General features: G+C 44.1%; 1 protein-coding gene across 1 annotated transcript in view; it reads left to right on the forward strand.

Annotated features, from left to right (window-relative positions):
- PLCE1 (phospholipase C epsilon 1) overlaps positions 1–19,244 on the forward strand; it is a 329,527-nt gene that overhangs the window by 233,577 nt on the left and 76,706 nt on the right. The window contains exons 5-6 of the mRNA XM_068961526.1: positions 5,835–6,093; positions 8,093–8,298. Coding sequence (XP_068817627.1) covers positions 5,835–6,093; positions 8,093–8,298 — 465 coding nt within the window. The remainder of the gene's footprint in view (positions 1–5,834; positions 6,094–8,092; positions 8,299–19,244) is intronic.

Genomic DNA, 19,244 nt, shown 5'->3' on the forward strand with positions numbered 1-19,244 from the left:
CCCACAGCATGTGGGATCTTAGTTGCCCAAGCAGGGATCAAACCCACATCCTCTGCATTGGAAGGCAGATTCTTAACTGCTGGACCACCAGGGAAGTCCCTGCATTATTTTTCTTTAAAAAAAAAAATAGAGATCATACTATGATAAAATAATTCTGTTTTAATGATGCTTGGGCTTCCCTGGTGGCTCAGTGGTAAAGAACCCACCTGCAGTGTAGGAGATGGGCTTGGAAGATCCCTCGAAAGAGGAGGTGACAACCCACTCCAGTATTCTTGCTGGGAAAATCCCATGGATGGAAGAACTTGGGGGGCTACAGACCCCCTTGTGGGCTAGGGTTGCAAAGAGTCAGACACGACTGAGCAACTAAGCACACACATACAATGGTTGTGGTTGATTGGCAAACTGGTGCTGACTATTGTCTGGGGACCTCGCTTCCTCTCTTCTGGATGTTACCATCCTCACAGCATGGCAGCTGGCTCCCTCCAAAGTGAACAGTCCAAAAGAACAAGGCAGGGACTTCCCTGGTGGTCCAGGGGTTAAGAGCCTGACTGCCAAGGCAGGGGACATGGGTTTGATCCTTGGTCTGGGAACTAAGATCCTACATGCCAGTGGGCAGCTGAGCCTGTGCACCACACCTGTTGAACCCTTGCACTCTGGAGCCCATGCACCGCAACTACTGAGCCCTGGAGCCCAGTTACTAAAACCCATTGCCTAGAGCCTGTGCTCTGCAACAAGGCAAACCACTGCAATAAGAAGCCTGCACAACACAGCTAGGGAGTAGCCCCCGCTCACCCCAGCTAGAGAAAGCCTGCACACAGCAACCAGTGCTGCCAAGAGTCAATCAATGAACGGAAAGAGCAAGGCAGAAGCTGCGGCACTTTTTACGTCCTGGCCTCAGCAGTCACACACTGCCCACTTCTGCCATATTATACTGATCATGTAGGGCCAGCACTGGCTCACTGTGGGTGGGGACCACACCGCAGCAGGACGTGTGGATCTTTGGAGGCCATCTTGGAGGTTGGCTGCCACGTACCATGTATTAGAGAGTCTCCTGATACAAAGAATAGCCTCATAATGCCCAATGGAGGCCTTGGGGAAATGTGACTTTTAGACCCAACTTAGTTTGAATTCAAAATCCAAGAAGTCCATGTGAAAGTGAAAGTTGCTCAATCATGTCTGACTCTTTGCAACCCCGTGAGCTGTAGTCCATGGAATTCTCCAGGCCAAAGTACTGGAGTGGGTAGCCTTTCCCTTCTCCAGGAGATCTTCCCAATGCAGGGATTGCACCCAGGTATCCTGCATTGCAGGTGGATTCTTTACCAGCTGAGCCACCAGGGAAGTCTATAAGTTCAGTTCAGTTCAGTCTCTCAGTCATGTCCGACTCTTTGTGACCCCATGAATCGCAGCACGCCAGGCCTCCCTGTCCATCACCAACTCCCAGAGTTCACTCAGACTCACATCCATCGAGTCAGTGATGCCATCCAGCCATCTCATCCTCTGTCGTCCCCTTCTTCTCCTGCCCCCAGTCCCTCCCAGCATCAGAGTCTTTTCCAATGACTCAACTCTTTGCATGAGGTGGCCAAAGTACTGGAGTTTCAGCTTCAGCATAATTCCTTCCAAAGAAATCCCAGGCCTGATCTCCTTTAGAATGGACTGGTTGGATCTCCTTGCAGTCCAAGGGACTCTCGAGAGTCTTCTCCAACAACACAGTTCAAAAACAACAATTCTTCGGCGGTCAGCTTTCTTCACCATCCAAGTCTCACATCCATACATGACCACAGGAAAAACCATAGCCTTGACTAGACAGACCTTTGTTGGCAAAGTAATATCTCTGCTTTTGAATATGCTGTCTAGGTTGGTCATAACTTTTCTTCCAAGGAGTAAGTGTCTTTTAATTTCATGGCTGCAGTCACCATCTGCAGTGATTTTGGAGCCCCCAAAAATAAAGTCTGACACTGTTTCTACTGTTTCCCCATCTATTTGCCATGAAGTGATGGGACTGGATGCCATGATCTTCGTTTTCTAAATGTTGAGCTTTAAGCCAATTTTTTACTTTGACGTGCAGAGTGAAGCCGAGAGGGAAGTCTATAGAGCCAGGTAATTCTTTCTTAGATGAGAAATAATGTCAAAGCAGCTAAACCTTACCACTGATTCCTGGCTACCCCAAACCCACTGCTACCTAGTTTTACACTCCTATATTTGGCTTAACGCTGAATTAGTCTTTACAAATAGATGGGTAAAACCACCAGGTTTAATAGTTCGTCAGCCAGAACAGTAGATACAGGAGGTAAGTTACTAGATGTCCTTATGATGGAATGATTGTGGAAGAAGAGCTCACATGTGCACTTTCAAGTCTGAAAGTATTTAGATTACAAGTAATTGAACTGCATCAAGATAATTGAATTTTTTTATTTTTAAAACAATTAGAGAAGGGGGCACAACCTTATTGTGAAGTGACTGCTTTTCTGTCAGCTTTGTACATTTTGCGCTCTCAAACTAAATTCTCAGCTGTTTACAGGAAATGAGCAGAAGTACAAAGATTTACATGCAGCAATATTTACTCAATGTTAATGGCAATATAAAATAACCCAAATGTCAATGACACCTTGGTTTTAAAATAATAAAATAAAATAACCCAATGAATAATAATAGAAAAATGAAGGAAATAACATGATGCATCCACACACTGGAGTATTATTTAATCACCAAAAACAATGTTTATAATAATTTTAATATCATAGGACATCAAGTAACATACAATATATAAAACTACCTGGGAACAAAGCTGTCCATACTTAATAACCTCAGCAATATTTATACAACAAAAGGTATAAAATATTTAGACCAGACAGACACAAATAGGATAAGTACTGGAAGGAAATATACCTACTGTTGTCTGTGGTTGGAAGAGCTGTGAGTGGATTTTCTATATTTTTGGTATTGTCGAGATTGCCTACAATGGGCATACCTTTTTAATCATGAAAAGAAATAGTTTCTTTTTCAAAAGTGTCAGTTCTCAGTCTAACAAAAACCCATTGCTCTTTACAAAGGTTTGTCTCCTGCCCCACCCATATATCATGACTCAGGAAAAAAATGATGATCAGATAATGAGAACCAAGTCTCATTCATGTGTTCACTTCATTTATTTAAACCTCCATCCCTTGACCCCAAATGGATTCTCACCACCTTATAAGGAACTGGTTGTAGGACAAGTTGAACCCAGTGGGGTGAAATCAGGAGACAGTTTTATTTTTCTGACCTCACTGTCTTTCAAACCTGCTGATTGGCTCTTCTTCCCCCGAACTCTGGAATGTACCTTGGGCCCCCTGTGTCTTTCCCCGTCACTTGTGTAGTTAATAAGTCATCTCCTTCACCTATGCCCTTGAGCGCTAGTGAACCCCAGAATCGTAGGCAGGTTGCCTACAGTGTGACATCATTTGTATAAAGTTTAAAATGCACAAACAATTGTACAAACTGCTTAGCAATATCTGCCCAAGTGGAGAAAGTATGAGGAATTGTCAGGGAAGGAGAGCAATAAAGTTGCAGTCGTGGTCCCTTGAGGTGAGGAAGGGAGGCGGGTGTGTTCATGGAGGAGTCCTCCGGGGCCTCAGCCATATTATGAATGCTTTATTTTTTTAAACTGAGAGGTCGATGCATGAGTGTTTGTTGTGTTGTGCTTCTTGATGTCTTTTGGATGTCTTAGATATTACCTAATGATTTTTTCGGAGAAGGCAATGGCACCCCACTCCAGTACTCTTGCCTGGAAAATCCCATGGACGGAGGAGCCTGGTGGGCTGCAGTCCATGAGGTCGCTAGAGTCAGACACGACTAAGCGACTTCACTTTCACTTTTCACCTTCATTCATTGGAGAAGGAAATGGCAACCCACTCCAGTGTTCTTGCCTGGAGAATCCCAGGGATGAGGAAGCCTGGTGGGCTGCCTTCTATGGGGTCAGCAGCAGCAGCAGCAATGATTTTTTAATCCAGTCTGATATAAATCAGAGCTTCAAGTTTTCATTTAAAAATTCAAAAAAAGAAGTAAAGGGACTTCCCTGATGGTCCAGTGGTTAACACTGCACACTTCCACTGCATGGGACATGGGTTCAATCCCTGGTCAGGAAACTGAGATCCTGTATGCCACACTCCTGCTGCTGCTAAGTCGCTTCAGTCGTGTCTGACTCTTTGTGACCCCATGGACTGTATCCCGCCAGGCTCCTCTGTCCATGAGATTCTCCAGGCAAGAATACTGGAGTGGATTGTCATGCCCTCCTCCAGGGGATCTTGCCAACCCAGGGATCAAACCTGTGTCTCTGATGTCTCCTGCACTGGCAGGCAGGTTGGTTCTTTACCACTAGCGCCACCTGGGAAGAAAAAAAAAAGGAAGAAAAGTTCACCCTTTCCCCAATTTCACAGCCCTACCAGTCTCAGAAAGCTGCAGTAAAAAAGAAAAAAAGCTGTAGTAGGGTGGGAAGATATAATTTATCTTTTCTCTCCCTCTGTCTCCAGCTCAGGGTTCCTGCAGAAAACATGGGCAGGATAGGAGAGAAGAAGGGAGGAGAGGTAAAGGGAGCCAGTCTAACTTGACTGGGGCCGCTGTGATCTGGCCTTGGTGACCCCACAGAGAGCCATGTGGGGTCTTTTCAGGGTCACTTCCTACTTACCTGCCCTAACTCCCCCCAGTTTCTGTCCGGAAGCAACCCCCCGTACCATCACCTGGAAAGGGGTGGTACACCCCCACCCGACTACTCAGTCCTCCCCCACGGCATTTAATTCTGGAAGTCCTACCCTTACAGACTCTTTCCACTAGGTCCCCCTTATTTGGAGGGAAGCCTTTCAAGATAACTCAAGCCCTGCTGCCTCTCAGGGTCCATTCCAGACTCACAGAAAGCCCCAGCACTTTGCCCACCCAGGCTCTACAGACGCAAAGCACTCCCACCAGATCCTTCCCCCTCACATAGCCATCCCGCGGCCCCAGGCAGCCTCTCGTGTTTAAGCTTTCCCAGGAAGTCACACACCAGGCAGTCCACATGATCAACAAGCTGCCAGAACATGGGCAAGCCTCTCCATGAAGTTCCCTGAAGCCCCTGAACTTGGGGAGGTCTCCTCCTTCTCACTTACCATGTCCTGACAACCCTCTGCAAAGACGTCTCCGCTTAGCTGCTCAGACCCAGCTCTCTGCTGATGCAGGGTGGGAAACCTCTGCAGGGAGAACACTTTGAGTCTCCTGGTGACAACACGCTGTCTCACTTCAGAAGGTGGGGTTCAATGTCAGCTGTTGTTCTTAGCAGCAATTTAAACATAGGAAGACTCTCATTTAGCATCCTGTTCTGCAAATAATACTTTAAGATAAGGTCCCTCAAGACAGGCCAGTGACTTAATGTCAGTTGAAGCAGTTCAATAGAAGAGGCCAAAACAGGCTTTCTGGGCATCACTGCAGGACTAGCCTCATCCAGTTATGTTTAAAAGATCAAGAGGAGTGGATGGAACACATTTTCTGTGAGTGATCCTCCATAAATATTTGTAAAAACCATATTACCCATCAGGTTTCCCTTTTGGGAAACCAGAAAAACTCAAACTTAAGTTCAGTGCCCGCCTTCCGAATTTAGCTCCCCCAACGTGTGTTTTTGTATATATCTCTGTTTAATTTCGTGTTTCAACTTATTAAAGTAATATTCACATCACTTGCGGAAGTAGGTGGCAATGTGAATCCTAAGTAAATATTAAAACAGAAAGAAAACATAAACAGAAATGAATTTCATACAGAATTTAAGCTGTTTACTGTAAACGGTATTATTTCCACTTTGGCCTAAAAACAATGTCCCTGACTTGCCATAGGTCAAGAAAAGTTTTAAAAATGTGGCAGTTTATGGACCAGTCTGACCTGGAGACCATGAGGAGCCTGAAGGACGCCATGGCCCAGCACGAGTCTTCCTGCGAGTACAGGAAGGTGGTGACCCGAGCTCTGCACATCCCCGGCTGCAAGGTGGTTCCCTTCTGCGGGGTGTTTCTGAAGGAGCTCTGTGAGGTGCTGGACGGAGCCTCTGGCCTCATGAAGCTTTGCCCGAGGTACAATTCGCAGGAAGAAACTCTGGAGGTGAGACCTTTCAAAACTCTCATGATCTGAAGAGTCACTGTTGCCTCCTGGCTTGTCACACACTGAAGCCAGAAGAGAGACATCTCTGAGCCCAGGGTTATCCATTGTCACAGTTGTGTTGAGTAACACTTAAATCCTTGGGGGCTTCCCTGGTGGCTCAGACGGTAAAGAATCTGCCTGCAATGCAGGAGACCTGGGTTCGGTTCCTAGATCGGGAAGATCCCCTAGAGAAGGGAATGGCAACCCACTCCAGTATTGTTGTCTGGAGAATTCCATGGACAGAGGAGCCTGGCAGGCTACAGCCCATGAGGTCGCTAAGAGTCGGACATGACTGAGCAGCTGACAGTTTCACTTTCACTAGGTCTTAAACATTCCAAAGAAAAGAGGCCAACTAGCACTGTTGGGGCTTTATATTAAGTTAGCTTTAATGGGGCAATGTACAAATGGCGTTGTTTTCCTGGGTGTTTTTTCTTAAAGTTCATGGGATTTTCCTCTCTTGTTAGGTGCAAATGGGTGAAGGGGATATAAGAAGTCAGATGAGAGCAGTAACTTTTTGGGGTCAATGGAAGAAAGACTGAGGAGAAGTCAGTGCTGCCTTTTTTTCCTCCACTCTGGGAATCTGGTGTGTCCTCTAAGGATGCGCTCTGGGCTCCTGATCATGCTGTCCCCAGCCCATTCCCAACCCCCAGCATGGGAAGGACCACATGAGCTTAGACTCAGAGTGTTGGGCAGTGCAGAGAAGAGGCACTGAGAAACAGAATATACAGACATCTTTCTATACGGTGTTTAGAAATGAAAGAAGGAATTGAAAGGTGGGAGACTTTATGGAGAAATTTGAGGGGTCCCATGCCCGGAATCTAAAGTCATTCTCACCATGCTGCCAGCACCCACTGTTGACCTTACACACACACACTCTCCCCCTCTCTCCTTCTCTCTCTCTTTCTCACCCTCATTCATACCTCTTCTTAGTGACAGTGGGAAGACTCTCCTAGAACTGCCGCCTCTTCCAGGTCCCCTGGGAGCAAAAGCATTACCTGGTATCAGGGAGACTTAGAGCCCCTGACAGGTGCTGGCAGCATTACTGGCTTCTGTCTCCCTGGCTTGTGAGAGGGGGCATAAAGTGCAAGAAGAGACTTCCCCAGTGGTTCAGCGGTAAAGATTCTGCCTGCAGTGCAGGAGACACAAGTTCAGTCCCTGGGTTGGGAAGATCCCCTGGAGGAGGAAGTAGCTACTCACTCCAATGTTATTGCCTGAAAAAATCACATGAACAGAGGAGCCTGGCAGGCTACAGCCCACGAGTCAGAAAGAGTCAGACATGACTTAGCGACTAAATAACAACAACAAAAAAAAGTGCAAGAAATTAAGCAGAAAGCTTAAAGCAAGCCCCCCAAGCTGTCCCCACACTGGCTGCCTCACATCTCAGAAGTAGGGAACTCCATATCTCATGGCCTAGCCATCCCTCAGACCTCTGATGGGAGATTCTTCCCTGGTTACAAATATAGACAATAAGAGCTTATAAATCATCAAGAAGCCTCTGTGTTACTGTTAAGATATATGGGAAATAAACAAAATGTCCCCCTTCCTTGACCATTTCCTTGGGCCCCAGTAATTTTATCTGGTTCCATAGAATAATAGATTTCTGTCATGGTTTTTCTCAATTCTCACTACAGGAATAAAATAACTCTGTCCTTCCTCTGTAAAGTGGCTAATCTTATCCCTAGGGAACCTTGAAATAATATTGCTTTTTGTGTTATAAACTCGAAGTGGAGTGTTGATTCCTAGAGGGACTGAAGTTGTCTTAGTGGAAACAAGAGTAAGTCTGGTATTTCATGTGGTGAAAGGAAAAAATGTTTTTCCTGGAGGTTGGTTTTCCCCCCAATAAAATAGGCACAAATGCCATTATTTATGACTGTTATGATTTCGTTTCTCTAGCCAAGTAGGTTATTTAGATGTAGTATGTGAAGCTGCGATAACGAATCCTCAATATATTTCTCTGTAGTTTGTAGCCGATTATAGTGGACAAGATAATTTCTTACAACGAGTGGGACAGAATGGCTTAAAGAATTCAGAGAAGGAGTCCACCGTCAACAGCATCTTTCAGATCATCAGGAGCTGCAGTCGAAGTCTGGAGACAGAGGAGGAGGACAGCTCCAGTGAAGGGAGCAGCTCCGGGAAAAATTCCCTGAAGGATAAAGCCCGATGGCAGTAAGTTTTACATGGGATGTTTTACATGGGATGTAAAAATTGGGATTCTCATCTCTTCTCTTTCCTACTCCCATTTGGTTTCAGGTTGTAAATAGCATCCATGTATGTGTTAGTTGCTCAGTCGTGTGCAATTCTTTGCAGAGCGGCTTCCCTGGTGGCTCAGATGCTAAAGCGTCTGCCTGCAATGCAGCAGACCCGGATTCGATCCCTGGGTCAGGAAGATCCCCTGGAGAAGGAAATGGCAACCTACTCCAGTACTTTTGCCTGGAAAATGCCATGGACGGAGGAGCCTGGTAGGCTACAGTCCATGGGGTCGCAGAGAATCGGACACGACTGACTGACTTCACTTTCACTTTCAGACTGTGGCCCACCAGGCTCCACTGTCCATGGAATTTCCCAGGCAAGAATACTGGAGTGGGTTGCCATTCCCTTCTCCAATAGTTTCCAGGGTATACATTATAAATCAACTATACTTTGATGTGTTTGTGTGTGTATGTTAGTTGCTCACTTGTGTCCGACTCTTTGCAACCCCATGGACTATAGCCCGCCAGGCTCCTCTGTCTACGGAATTTTCCAGGCAGGAATGCTGGAGTGGGCTGCATTTCCTCCTGCAGGGGATCCTCCCAACCCAGGGATTGAACTGGCATCTCCTGTATTTCTTGCCCTGGCAGGCTAATTTTACCACTGTGTCACCTGGGAAGCCCCAATACTTCAATTAAAAAACTAAGTTTTAAAAAAGGGTTTATTAGTTACTAGGTAAGGCATGGGGCAAATAGTAACATTTTTTAAATCAAATATACTGATTTAGCGGCAGAGAAGGCAATGACAACCCACTCCAGTACCCTTGCCTGGAAAATTCCATGGACGGAGGAGCCTGGTAGACTGCAGTCTATGGGGTCAAGAAGAGTTGGACACGACTGAGTGACTTCACGTTCACTATTCACTTCCATGCGTTGAAGGAAATGGCGACCCACTCCAGTGTTCTTGCCTGGAGAATCCCAGGGACGGGGGAGCCTGGTGGGCTGCCGTCTATGGGGCTGCACAGAGTCGGACACAACTGAAGCGACTTAGCAGCAGCAGCAGCAGCAGCAGGCCTGGAGTCAGTCATACCCAGAAATCAGCACTGTTGCAGCTCCCCCAGCTTCTGATGATTCTAAGGCAGCTCATCAATGACTGACAAGTGCTGCAGTGCTTCCAGGATCTCACTTTCAGGTGGCATCTGCAGCGTTGTGATTGCTTGGCTGTTTTGATTGCTGTTTATTGACAAGCATTGCAGTCTACCCATGACATGCTTGCTTAACCCAAGACCAAATGAGAAGTTCAGAAATCAATGGTCTTAGGGTAGGCATTGCATCTCTTCAAGGCCATTTACTCATGGTCAAGCCCAACTCAAAGCAGCGTCTGGTCCACCTGGAAGAATCCTTGAGCATGAGCCAAAAGCAGAACATCTGCTGGCTTTGACATCTTGGCCACAAAAGGTTCTATTTGTGTGGCATACTCATGAGTCATACCTGGCAGTTGTCTCCCAGTCCTTGTCAGACATCGCTGTTTGTTTTGCAAAGTCTTTCCTGGATGACTGTGTGTGTATGAGCCTACATGGGGAAGAGACAGTGTTTCTGGAAAATAATTCCTTTGGAATTGTAGTGCTGGATCCTCAGAATCAGGTGTGAACACAGAAATGAACACCTTGTGCCTGAATCCCAAGCATTGTTATTAAAGAGATGAACCTATATTCCCGGTTTTTCCAAAGTCTTTGAGCTTTTTTCCAAACCTCGTCTCCTAGCTCATTCCCCCATAGGGGATCCAGGTGCTCAAAATGAACCAATATTGCCCTTACCATGGTGTCACATCCCTAAAGCTCAAATTTCACAAGTAGTTTCTACCGATTGTTCTTTTTAAGTTGGTCTCAAGTCAAGGATTATTTGAAAGTTTCTCACTAATTTTTGTGATGTTGGTGCCACCATATATAAATAGAGAGAGGACCATCTACACATAAGCACAGAGGCCTCTCATAGCCCTTAACTCCTTAATCTCCATCTGCCTCTGTCTACCTGTCTCTATACACAGGTATCTGTGTATATATCTACATCCTCCCACAAAATATTTTGTAGATGCTTATAAGAATAAATGTAAATAATCGAAGGTATGAAGGGAAAAGGGAAGTAGGATAGGAAAAAATAAAGCATACAGAAACGTATACTATATAGTCTTTACAGTGACTAAATTTTGTTCTGAGATAGTGACCATAAAAAAGAGGGAATCAGGAGTCACAGTCTTTGTAAGAAAAATCAAACAGATGTTTGGGAGAAGCATACCTGTTCCTCATACTGAGATCTGGCTGAAATTCCTTCCTTAAATCCTCCAATAAAGGATATATCATCTCTGAATAGATAAAATTTCATATGATTTTTTTTTTATAACAACCTTCACTTGGGGCTGTGTGTGTGTGTGTGTGTAGATGTATATGTTACTTATAGGTATTCTAAAAATACTTTCAGGAATGCTTATGACTCAGCTGGTAAAGAATCTGCCTGCAGTGCAGGAAACCTGGGTTCAATCCCTGGGTTGGAAAGATCCCTTGGAGAAGGGAACAGCTACCCACTCCAGTATTCTGACCTGGAGAATTCCATGGATTGTATAGTCCATGGGGTCGCAAAGAGTCGTGGACATGACTTTCACTTCACTTCACTTCACTTTTGGTTGAGACTCAGAGACCAGGCCTCCGAGTTTTTCTTTACCATCTTTTTCCTTTTGACTGGATTTCCTTCAAATTTCATACCTCATACTATCACCTCTTTTGAAATCATTAGTTTCAATTCTCTGCTTGTTCCTTTGTCCCCTCCCTAATCATTTTATCATCTACATTCTAAGATCACTGCTTTCCTACTTCCCATTTTCTAGGCGCCGCTTGTAAGCGCTCTTGGAGGGGAAAAGAAGCACAAAACTGCAAATTCTTCTTCTACAAAACCCAAGAAGTCAGGTTGAAATCCTGACATTGAAATTTATGTACCTCGGTACTGGTAAATTTCCTTACCCTACATGATGGCTATTTTGAAAAGAACTACTGATGAGGTTGGGGTGTTTAAGAGATGAGGGTAGGGGTGTTTAATAGAATTCACTGAAACCGGATCAGCAAGCACTGTTCCTGGGACCATCTGCCAGGACTTGGGAATCCATTTCTGATCCAGAGTCCTGCATTAAAATATCTAGTACAGGGCTGTGTGTGAAAAAGGGATTTCCAGATCTCAAAACCCAAGGGAACTGTGCTTTGTTGTTGATTTGGCTGAAATAAAGATTCTGTAAACAGCAACCTCCAGCCCCTTTCCTATGGCAGCCACCAACCCTGTGAAAATTACATCAGAGAAAGAAGGGATGATCTCATGGTCATTTGGTTCACCCAACCTGTAGGTTGCTCTAATAATTCTTCTCAAACATCTCAGCTACTCAAAACATTGACAGAAACCCCAGAAATAATTCATAAGAAATTCAAGACCTCAGCAGGAAAGGAACAGGATTGAAATAATCTCAAAATGTCAGTGAGATCTTAAGGGCATCAACTTATCATCTCCATGTACAGTTGAGAAAGTGGTGCCTGGAGAGGTGAAGTCGCTTCCCTAAGTGGTGCCTAGCAGAGCTGGGTTGTGAGACTGACCATGTGATCAACTGCAGGGCAGGATCTTTCCTCCTGCAGTGTTGAAGGCATTTCTTGTCACTGTGGAACCCTCAACTTCTTTTTATTTCTAGTTCCTATAGATTAGGAGCATCTAAACATGGCATCTGGTCCCATCACTTCATGGGAAATAGATGGGGAAACAGTGGAAATAGTGTCAGACTTTATTTTTTGGGGCTCCAAAATCACTGCAGATGGTGATTGCAGCCAGGAAATTAAAAGACGTCTACTCCTTGGAAGGAAAGTTATGACCAACCTAGACAGCATATTTAAAAGCAGAGACATTACTTTGTCAACAAAGGTCCGTCTAGTCAAGGCTATGGTTTTTCCAGTGCTCACGTATGGATGTGAGAGTTGGACTGTGAAGAAAGCTGAGTGCCGAAGAATTGATGCTTTTGAACTGTGGTGTTGGAGAAGACTCTTGAGAGTCCCTTGGACTGCAAGGAGATCCAATCAGTCCATTCTAAAGGAGACCAGCCCTGGGATTTCTTTGGAAGGAATGATGCTAAAGCTGAAACTCCAGTACTTTGGCCACTTCATGCGAAGAGTTGACTCATTGGAAAAGACTCTGATGCTGGGAGGGATTGGGGACAGGAGGAGAAGGGGACGACAGAGGGTGAGATGACTGGATGGCATCACCGACTCGATGGACGTGACTTCGGGTGAACTCCAGGAGTTGGTGATGGACAGGGAGACCTGGCGTGGTGCAATTCATGGGGTCACAAAGAGTCAGACACGACTGAGCGACTGAACTGAACTGAAATTCTAAAAGTGGTCCAGTTACATTTCATATGACCTATAAAGCTCATTAATAATGACTTTTCAAATTCACCAGTATGAAGAATAAATAAGTTTTGCTTGTGTGAGTGTAAGTCATGAAGGCATAAGAGTAGCATATGGCACTATTGTAGGAAAATGGAAATTAAGACTATTTAGGTGTATAGAGAAGATTGTTGGGTGATATAGGAGCCACAAGTTCTTATTATCAATATTGTCCACCCTCTCTAAAATACTGCTTAAAAAGATTATTCCATTTGGAGAAGTTGGATATAAGCAGATAACAAGTTCAGGCAGAACCTTAGAAGGGAGGCTGTTTGGGATGATTCGAAACTCAAAGCTTGCAGTCACATTGTCTGGGATTGAATGTTGCCCCTATCACGTACTATTTGTGTCACTGGGGTAGGTGACTTAATCTTGCTGGTGGGCTGTGCTTAGTCTGTCAGTAGTGTCTGATTCTTTGCGACCCCATGGACTGTAGCCCACTAGGGTCCTCTGTCCATGGGATTCTTCAGGCAAGAATACTGGAGTGGGTTGCCATGCCCTCCTCCAGGGGATCTTCCCAACCCAATGATCAAACCCAGGACTTCTGCATTGCAGGCAGATTCTTTACCTTCTGAGCGACCTGGAAAGCCTACCAAGCCTCAATTTTGTAATCTGTAAAATGGGAATGATTATAATGCTTTATTTATAAGATTGTTGTAAAGATTATGTGAGAGGATACATGTAAAATAAGGGATTTTGCATTATAAAGGCATATAAATGGTGGCTATTGTAATTAATGCCTACCATCACAAATAGCAGAGACCTTAGCTCAACATTCAGAAAACGAAGATCATGGCATCCAGTCCCATCACTTCATGGGAAATAGATGGGGAAACAGTGGAAACAGTGTCAGACTTTATTTTGGGGGGCTCCAAATTCACTGCAGATGGTGACTGCAGCCAGGAAATTAAAAGACGCTTACTCCTTGGAAGAAAAGTTATGACCAACCTAGACAGCATATTCAAAAGCAGAGACATTACTTTGCCGACTAAGGTCCATCTAGTCAAGGCTATGGTTTTTCCAGTGGTCATGTATGGATGTGAGAGTTGGACTGTGACGAAGACTGAGCGCCGAAGAATTGATGCTTTTGAACTGTGGTGTTGGAGAAGACTCTTGAGAGTCCCTTGGACTGCAAGGAGATCCAACCAGTCCATTCTGAAGGAGATCAGCCCTGGGATTTCTTTGGAAGGAATGATGCTAAAGCTGAAACTCCAGTACTTTGGCCACTTCATGCGAAGAGTTGACTCATTGGAAAAGACTCTGATGCTGGGAGGGATTGGGGGCAGGAGAAGAAAGGGACGACAGAGGGTGAGATGACTGAATGGCATCACCGACTCGATGGACGTGAGTCTGAGTGAACTCTGGGAGTTGGTGATGGACAGGGAGGCCTGGTGTGGTTCAATTCATGGGGTTGCAAAGAGTCAGACACGACTGAGTGACTGAACTGAACTGAACTGAACTGAATTGAACTAAACTAAGGTATGGGCACCTGTGGCAACAGTAACCATTTGAGAAGCAGCTTTCAGTCACCCTGCCCTTCTTTATGAGAGAATACAGAGTATTCACTGCTCTCCCATCCCAACAACCTCAGACACTTCCCTGAAAGATGATCCCGCAAGGATAGAAAGAAGAAAGCTAAGCGTGAGTTCCTTTGCTGTTCACCTGAAACTGTCACAGCATTGGTAATTAGCTGTACTCCGATACAAAATAAAAAGGTTTTTAAAAAGCTGAGCACAAGGAAGTAGAGTATCTGAGAAAAGATCACAGATACCAGGACTTGCCACACATACACATGCACACTTATGTGCACAAATGAAATAATAAAATGATAGGAAACCAGTCACTTATTCTCCATGAAGGATGGTACAGCGTGATAAACACCAACCTCACAACATCCTTGAGGGACAGCTGACTGCCTCCACCCAACCAAGACCTTAACTCGATCTCCGCCCACCCCAAGGCTGGCTCTGTTAGGGGTTTCTGGGACTAGGGATACCCAGGACGCTTTCTCTTTCTCTCATTTCCTATCTGCTTGGCCAGTACACAAGACCCAGTCCTGCTTCTATTACCATAACAAAGAAAGCCATTTTCCCACTATCTGCACAACATTCAAGGGCTTCCCAGGTGGCTCAGTGGTAAAGAATCTGCCTGCCAATACAGGAGACCGGGGTTTGATCCCTGGGTTGGAAGATCCCCTGGAGGAAGAAATGGCAACTCACTCTAGTATTCTTGCCAGATTAATTTCATAGACAGAGGAGCCTGGCAGGCTATAGTCCGTGGGTTCAGAAAGAGACAGAATGGAGCAACTGAACATGCATGCACATTCAGCCTAAGTTTGTTTATCACTTGAGTCCCAGCATGAAACTTGGACACCATTTTTACAAAGACACAGTGTTTGTTTGGGTGGCTGTGTTTTAGGATATTGACTTTGCACACACAAACTGGGCCGTGATAATATTACTAATATTTGACATGCTATTATTTATCAAGAGCCTACTTTTAAACGAACACTGTTTTAAATACTTTACATTTAAATTAGTTAATCATCCCAGCAATTCTATTTCATTCAAGATCTCACATTTAGCAGGGCCAGAATTTAACCTCAGGCAGGCTGGCTTTAAAGTCCTTGCGTTATGCAGCTATAATTTAGAAGCTGTCTATGGCTGAGGAAAGTGCTAAGTTAATTAAAAGCAAGAATTTGCCAGAAGCAAAGTTTAAACTCTCAATTTTATTACAGGGTACAGCTATAGCAAGTCCTTTGGAAAAGGTGCACCTTTTCCTCTCTTACAAAATTAAATTTAGGCTTATCACTTGATGAGTCATGTTTATGTAATCCTTTTAACTTTGCAGGAGTAACAAAATGTTATGAAGAAAATTAGTGCCAAATTGCTTCAGTCATGTCGGACTCTTTGCAACCCTGTGGATTATAGCCCACCAGATTCCTCTGTCCATGGGCTTCCCCAGACAAGAATACTGGAGTGGGTTGCCATGCCCTCCTCCAGGGGATCTTCCTGAGTCTCTGATGTCTCCTCCATTGGCAGATGAGTTCTTTACCACTAGTGCCACCTGGGATGCCTGATAAGTAGCCCACTTTTCCCCTAATGTAAAATCTTCAGGGGTTTCCCTGGTGGTCCAGTGGCTAAGACTACACGCTCCCAGTTCAGGGGGCCCAGGTTCGATCCCTGGTCCACATGCTGCTTCTAGAAGTTCGAATGCCGCACCTGAAAGAGCCCTCATGCCGCGATGAAGGTCAAAGGTCCCATGTCCCCAACTAAGACCCAGTGCAGCCAAGTAAATAAATATTTTAAAAGTAAATATTTTTTAAATGAGCTATATTTTTAAATAGATTTTCATCATGGACCATTAGAAAGGTGTCTACCTGTCAATTTATAGTTTCTCACTGAAGGATGCTTCAGAACCTCTTGGCAGGGGTTGAATATAAACTTTCCTTCTCTTTTCACTTCTTGGTCCTCTCCTTAAGGCATATGACCTAAATTTGACTAGGTAATTTTTTTTTTTGCCAGTACCACATCTTTGATGCCACTTGGTTCCTGAGTAACTCTTTAAGTCCCACCTAATTCCTTCTTGTAAACCCACAGAAACTTGTCTCCTGAGAGAATCAGGCACAGAAGTGCATAAAATTCACTATATGATGTAAGAGACAAAGCTACTAGTTTCCTTTTTAAAGGGATCTTATTTTATTACAACTGCCAATTTTATCTTGGGCATTAGTTCCTAGAAGACTGCCTTTTAGAGGAATTATTAACACCTAACATTAGTTCTTTTGTGTCTAAAATAGAACTGGTGCTAAGAAAGATAGTGTCCATTCTCTCCCAGCTTACATCATAGCTGAGCAGTTGAAACAGGCTCCAGAAAAGCCTCATAATTTTTCTTTTCCAGACACGACTTTTCATAATGCCCATAGTTTTTCACTGGAAAATACTTGCTTTAGCTCAGAACTCAAATTAAATGGAATATGGAAAACACGATTTCTCTTGCTAAATTAAAATCAGAAGTTCTATGTCCAAATTAACATATGTTACATTTCATGGGTATTGATACTCTCCAATTGAATCCTTCTTGCTCTTAGGGGAAAAAAAAAAAAAAAAACATCACCTAGCAGTATGACAGGGAGAATGTGGAAATGGTCCCAGAGAAAGGAAACAAAAAGATAAAAGAACTTGGATGCAGCCCTGAGGAAAGCCCCCTCTAGAGGAACAGCTGGACTGATTTAGCCTGGAGAAAAGGAAGTGGGAAGGAGAAGCGGCAGGATAAGGCCTTGATCTTTTTTATGTTTAAATATAATCTTGTGCTTTACGGAGCCAGAGTCTGTGCTGAGTCACTTACCAGTATTCTCATTTGAGCTTCTCCATTACTCTCTGAAAGTGGGTATTGTCTTTTTGCCATTAGCAGATGAGTAAAGTGAGGCTCAGAGAGGTTGAGCGATTTGACTAGATCACACAGTGAAGAGGAAGTAGAGTCTAACATTAAACCCAAAGTGACGAGAGGCTGTGCCCCTAACCATCTTGCTAAATATATATATAGAACGGACAGAAATATTATGTAGGAGAACCTGAGTATTGGCTTCCCATTGTTACTGAGAGAAATTTCAGAGGGATTGTGGTAATTTAAACACAAAAGATTTTCTTCCTTTCTCCTTCTTTCTTCACTTTTTATGATGAGATAGAACATTAAGAAGTGAAAGTGAAGGGAAGTCGCTCAGTCGTGCCCGACTCTTAGCAACCCCACGGACTGCAGTCTACCAGGCTCCTCCGTCCATGGGATTTTCCAGGCAAGAGTACTGGCGTGGGTTGCAACTGCACATTAAGAAAAGTGCATTAAAAAGAATGGATTTGCACCTAGAACTCAGATCTTGATTTCTAATGAGTCTTCAGTGAAAGAAAGCAAAGCTCCTTGAAGAGATGACTGCTTCTAAGACTGGGGCAGGAAGCATACAAGATGAGCCTGGAGTATCTTGTGCCAGAAAAAGTAAATAAGTGTTGAGAAAAACACACACACACACACACACACACAACTAAATAATGAAGTTATATCAAAGATGCACAAGAGCCAACAGAAAGTTATATTCTGTTGGCCAAAGCTGGAGCAATTTGAGTAGCAAAATAAAATAGTATTAGATTATAACCCAAGTAAGTAAGTGAAAATCGCTCAGTTGTATCCGACTCTGCAACCCCATGGACTGTAGCCTGCCAGTCTCCTCTGTCCATGGAATTCTCCAGGCAAGAATACTGGCGTGGGTAGCTGTTCCTTTCTCCAGGGAATCTTCCCAACTCAGGGCTCAAACCCATGTCTCCTGCATTGAAGGTAGATTCTTTACTGTCTGAACTACCAGGGAAGCTTTGATTATAACCCAAAATATTACATAAATATTCACAAGTCCATGTATGTTAAGTGATAACTAAGCAAACACATGGGGGAGAAGAGACAAATTTCTCATGCAGAATTCCAAATAACTTGTGTGGATGCTCTGACCTCTAGGAAGTAGAGCAGACTCACCTTTCCTTATGTGTGGGCTGCACACAATGACTTCCTTCCAAAGGGGACAATGTATAAGGAGCTTGTTGTTTTTTTTAAGTAACTTTATGTGGACACGGAATAGCACTACCTCAGCCAGGTAGCATCAATAGCATAAGTCCTGTTGCTAGTATGTTCCCTGGATATGATGTGACAAGAATGGCTTTTTGCCTCAGTGGTCTTCCTCCCCAGAACCCAGAGCACCAGAATAATTAGAAGAAAATTATCAGGCAAATTTGAATTGTTGGTCATTCTACAAAATGCCTGATCACTGTTCAACCGTCAAGATCATAAAATCAAGAAAAGTCTGAGAAACGATGACATAAAGAAAAATGAAGGTTAAATGTAATATGGGCCCCTGGATGGAATCCTGCAACAGAAAAGGGAAATGGGTAAAAAACTAAAGAAATCTAAACAAAGTATGTCCTGTACTGTGCTAAGTCACTCAGTCATGTCTGACTCTTCGCAACCTCAGGGACTGCAGCCCAGCAGGCTCCTCTGTCCTTGGGGATTCTCCAGGCAAGAATAGTAGAGTGGGTTGCCATGCCCTCCTCCAGGGGATATTCCCAACCCAGGGTTCTGACTCAGATCTCCCGCATTACAGGTGGATTCTTTACTGTCTGAGCCACCAGGGAAGCCCAAAGGTACACAGAGAAGGGCATCCTTGGATGGGCTTGAACCACCAATCTTCCGGTTAACAGGCAAAGGTGATAACTCCACCGATCGTGCCACAAAGGCTAATATAAATACTAAACAAAGTATAAGACTAATACTAATACTAAACAAAGACTAATACTAAACAAAGTATGGGCTTTAATAAATAGTCGTGTTTTGTGGTATTGGTTCATGAATTGTGTCAAATACACCACCCTAATGTAAGATGTTAATATAATAGGAAAAACTGGATATGGGGTATGCT

This window comes from Capricornis sumatraensis, chromosome 23, assembly GCF_032405125.1.
Source record: "Capricornis sumatraensis isolate serow.1 chromosome 23, serow.2, whole genome shotgun sequence".
NCBI lineage: Eukaryota > Metazoa > Chordata > Mammalia > Artiodactyla > Bovidae > Capricornis > Capricornis sumatraensis.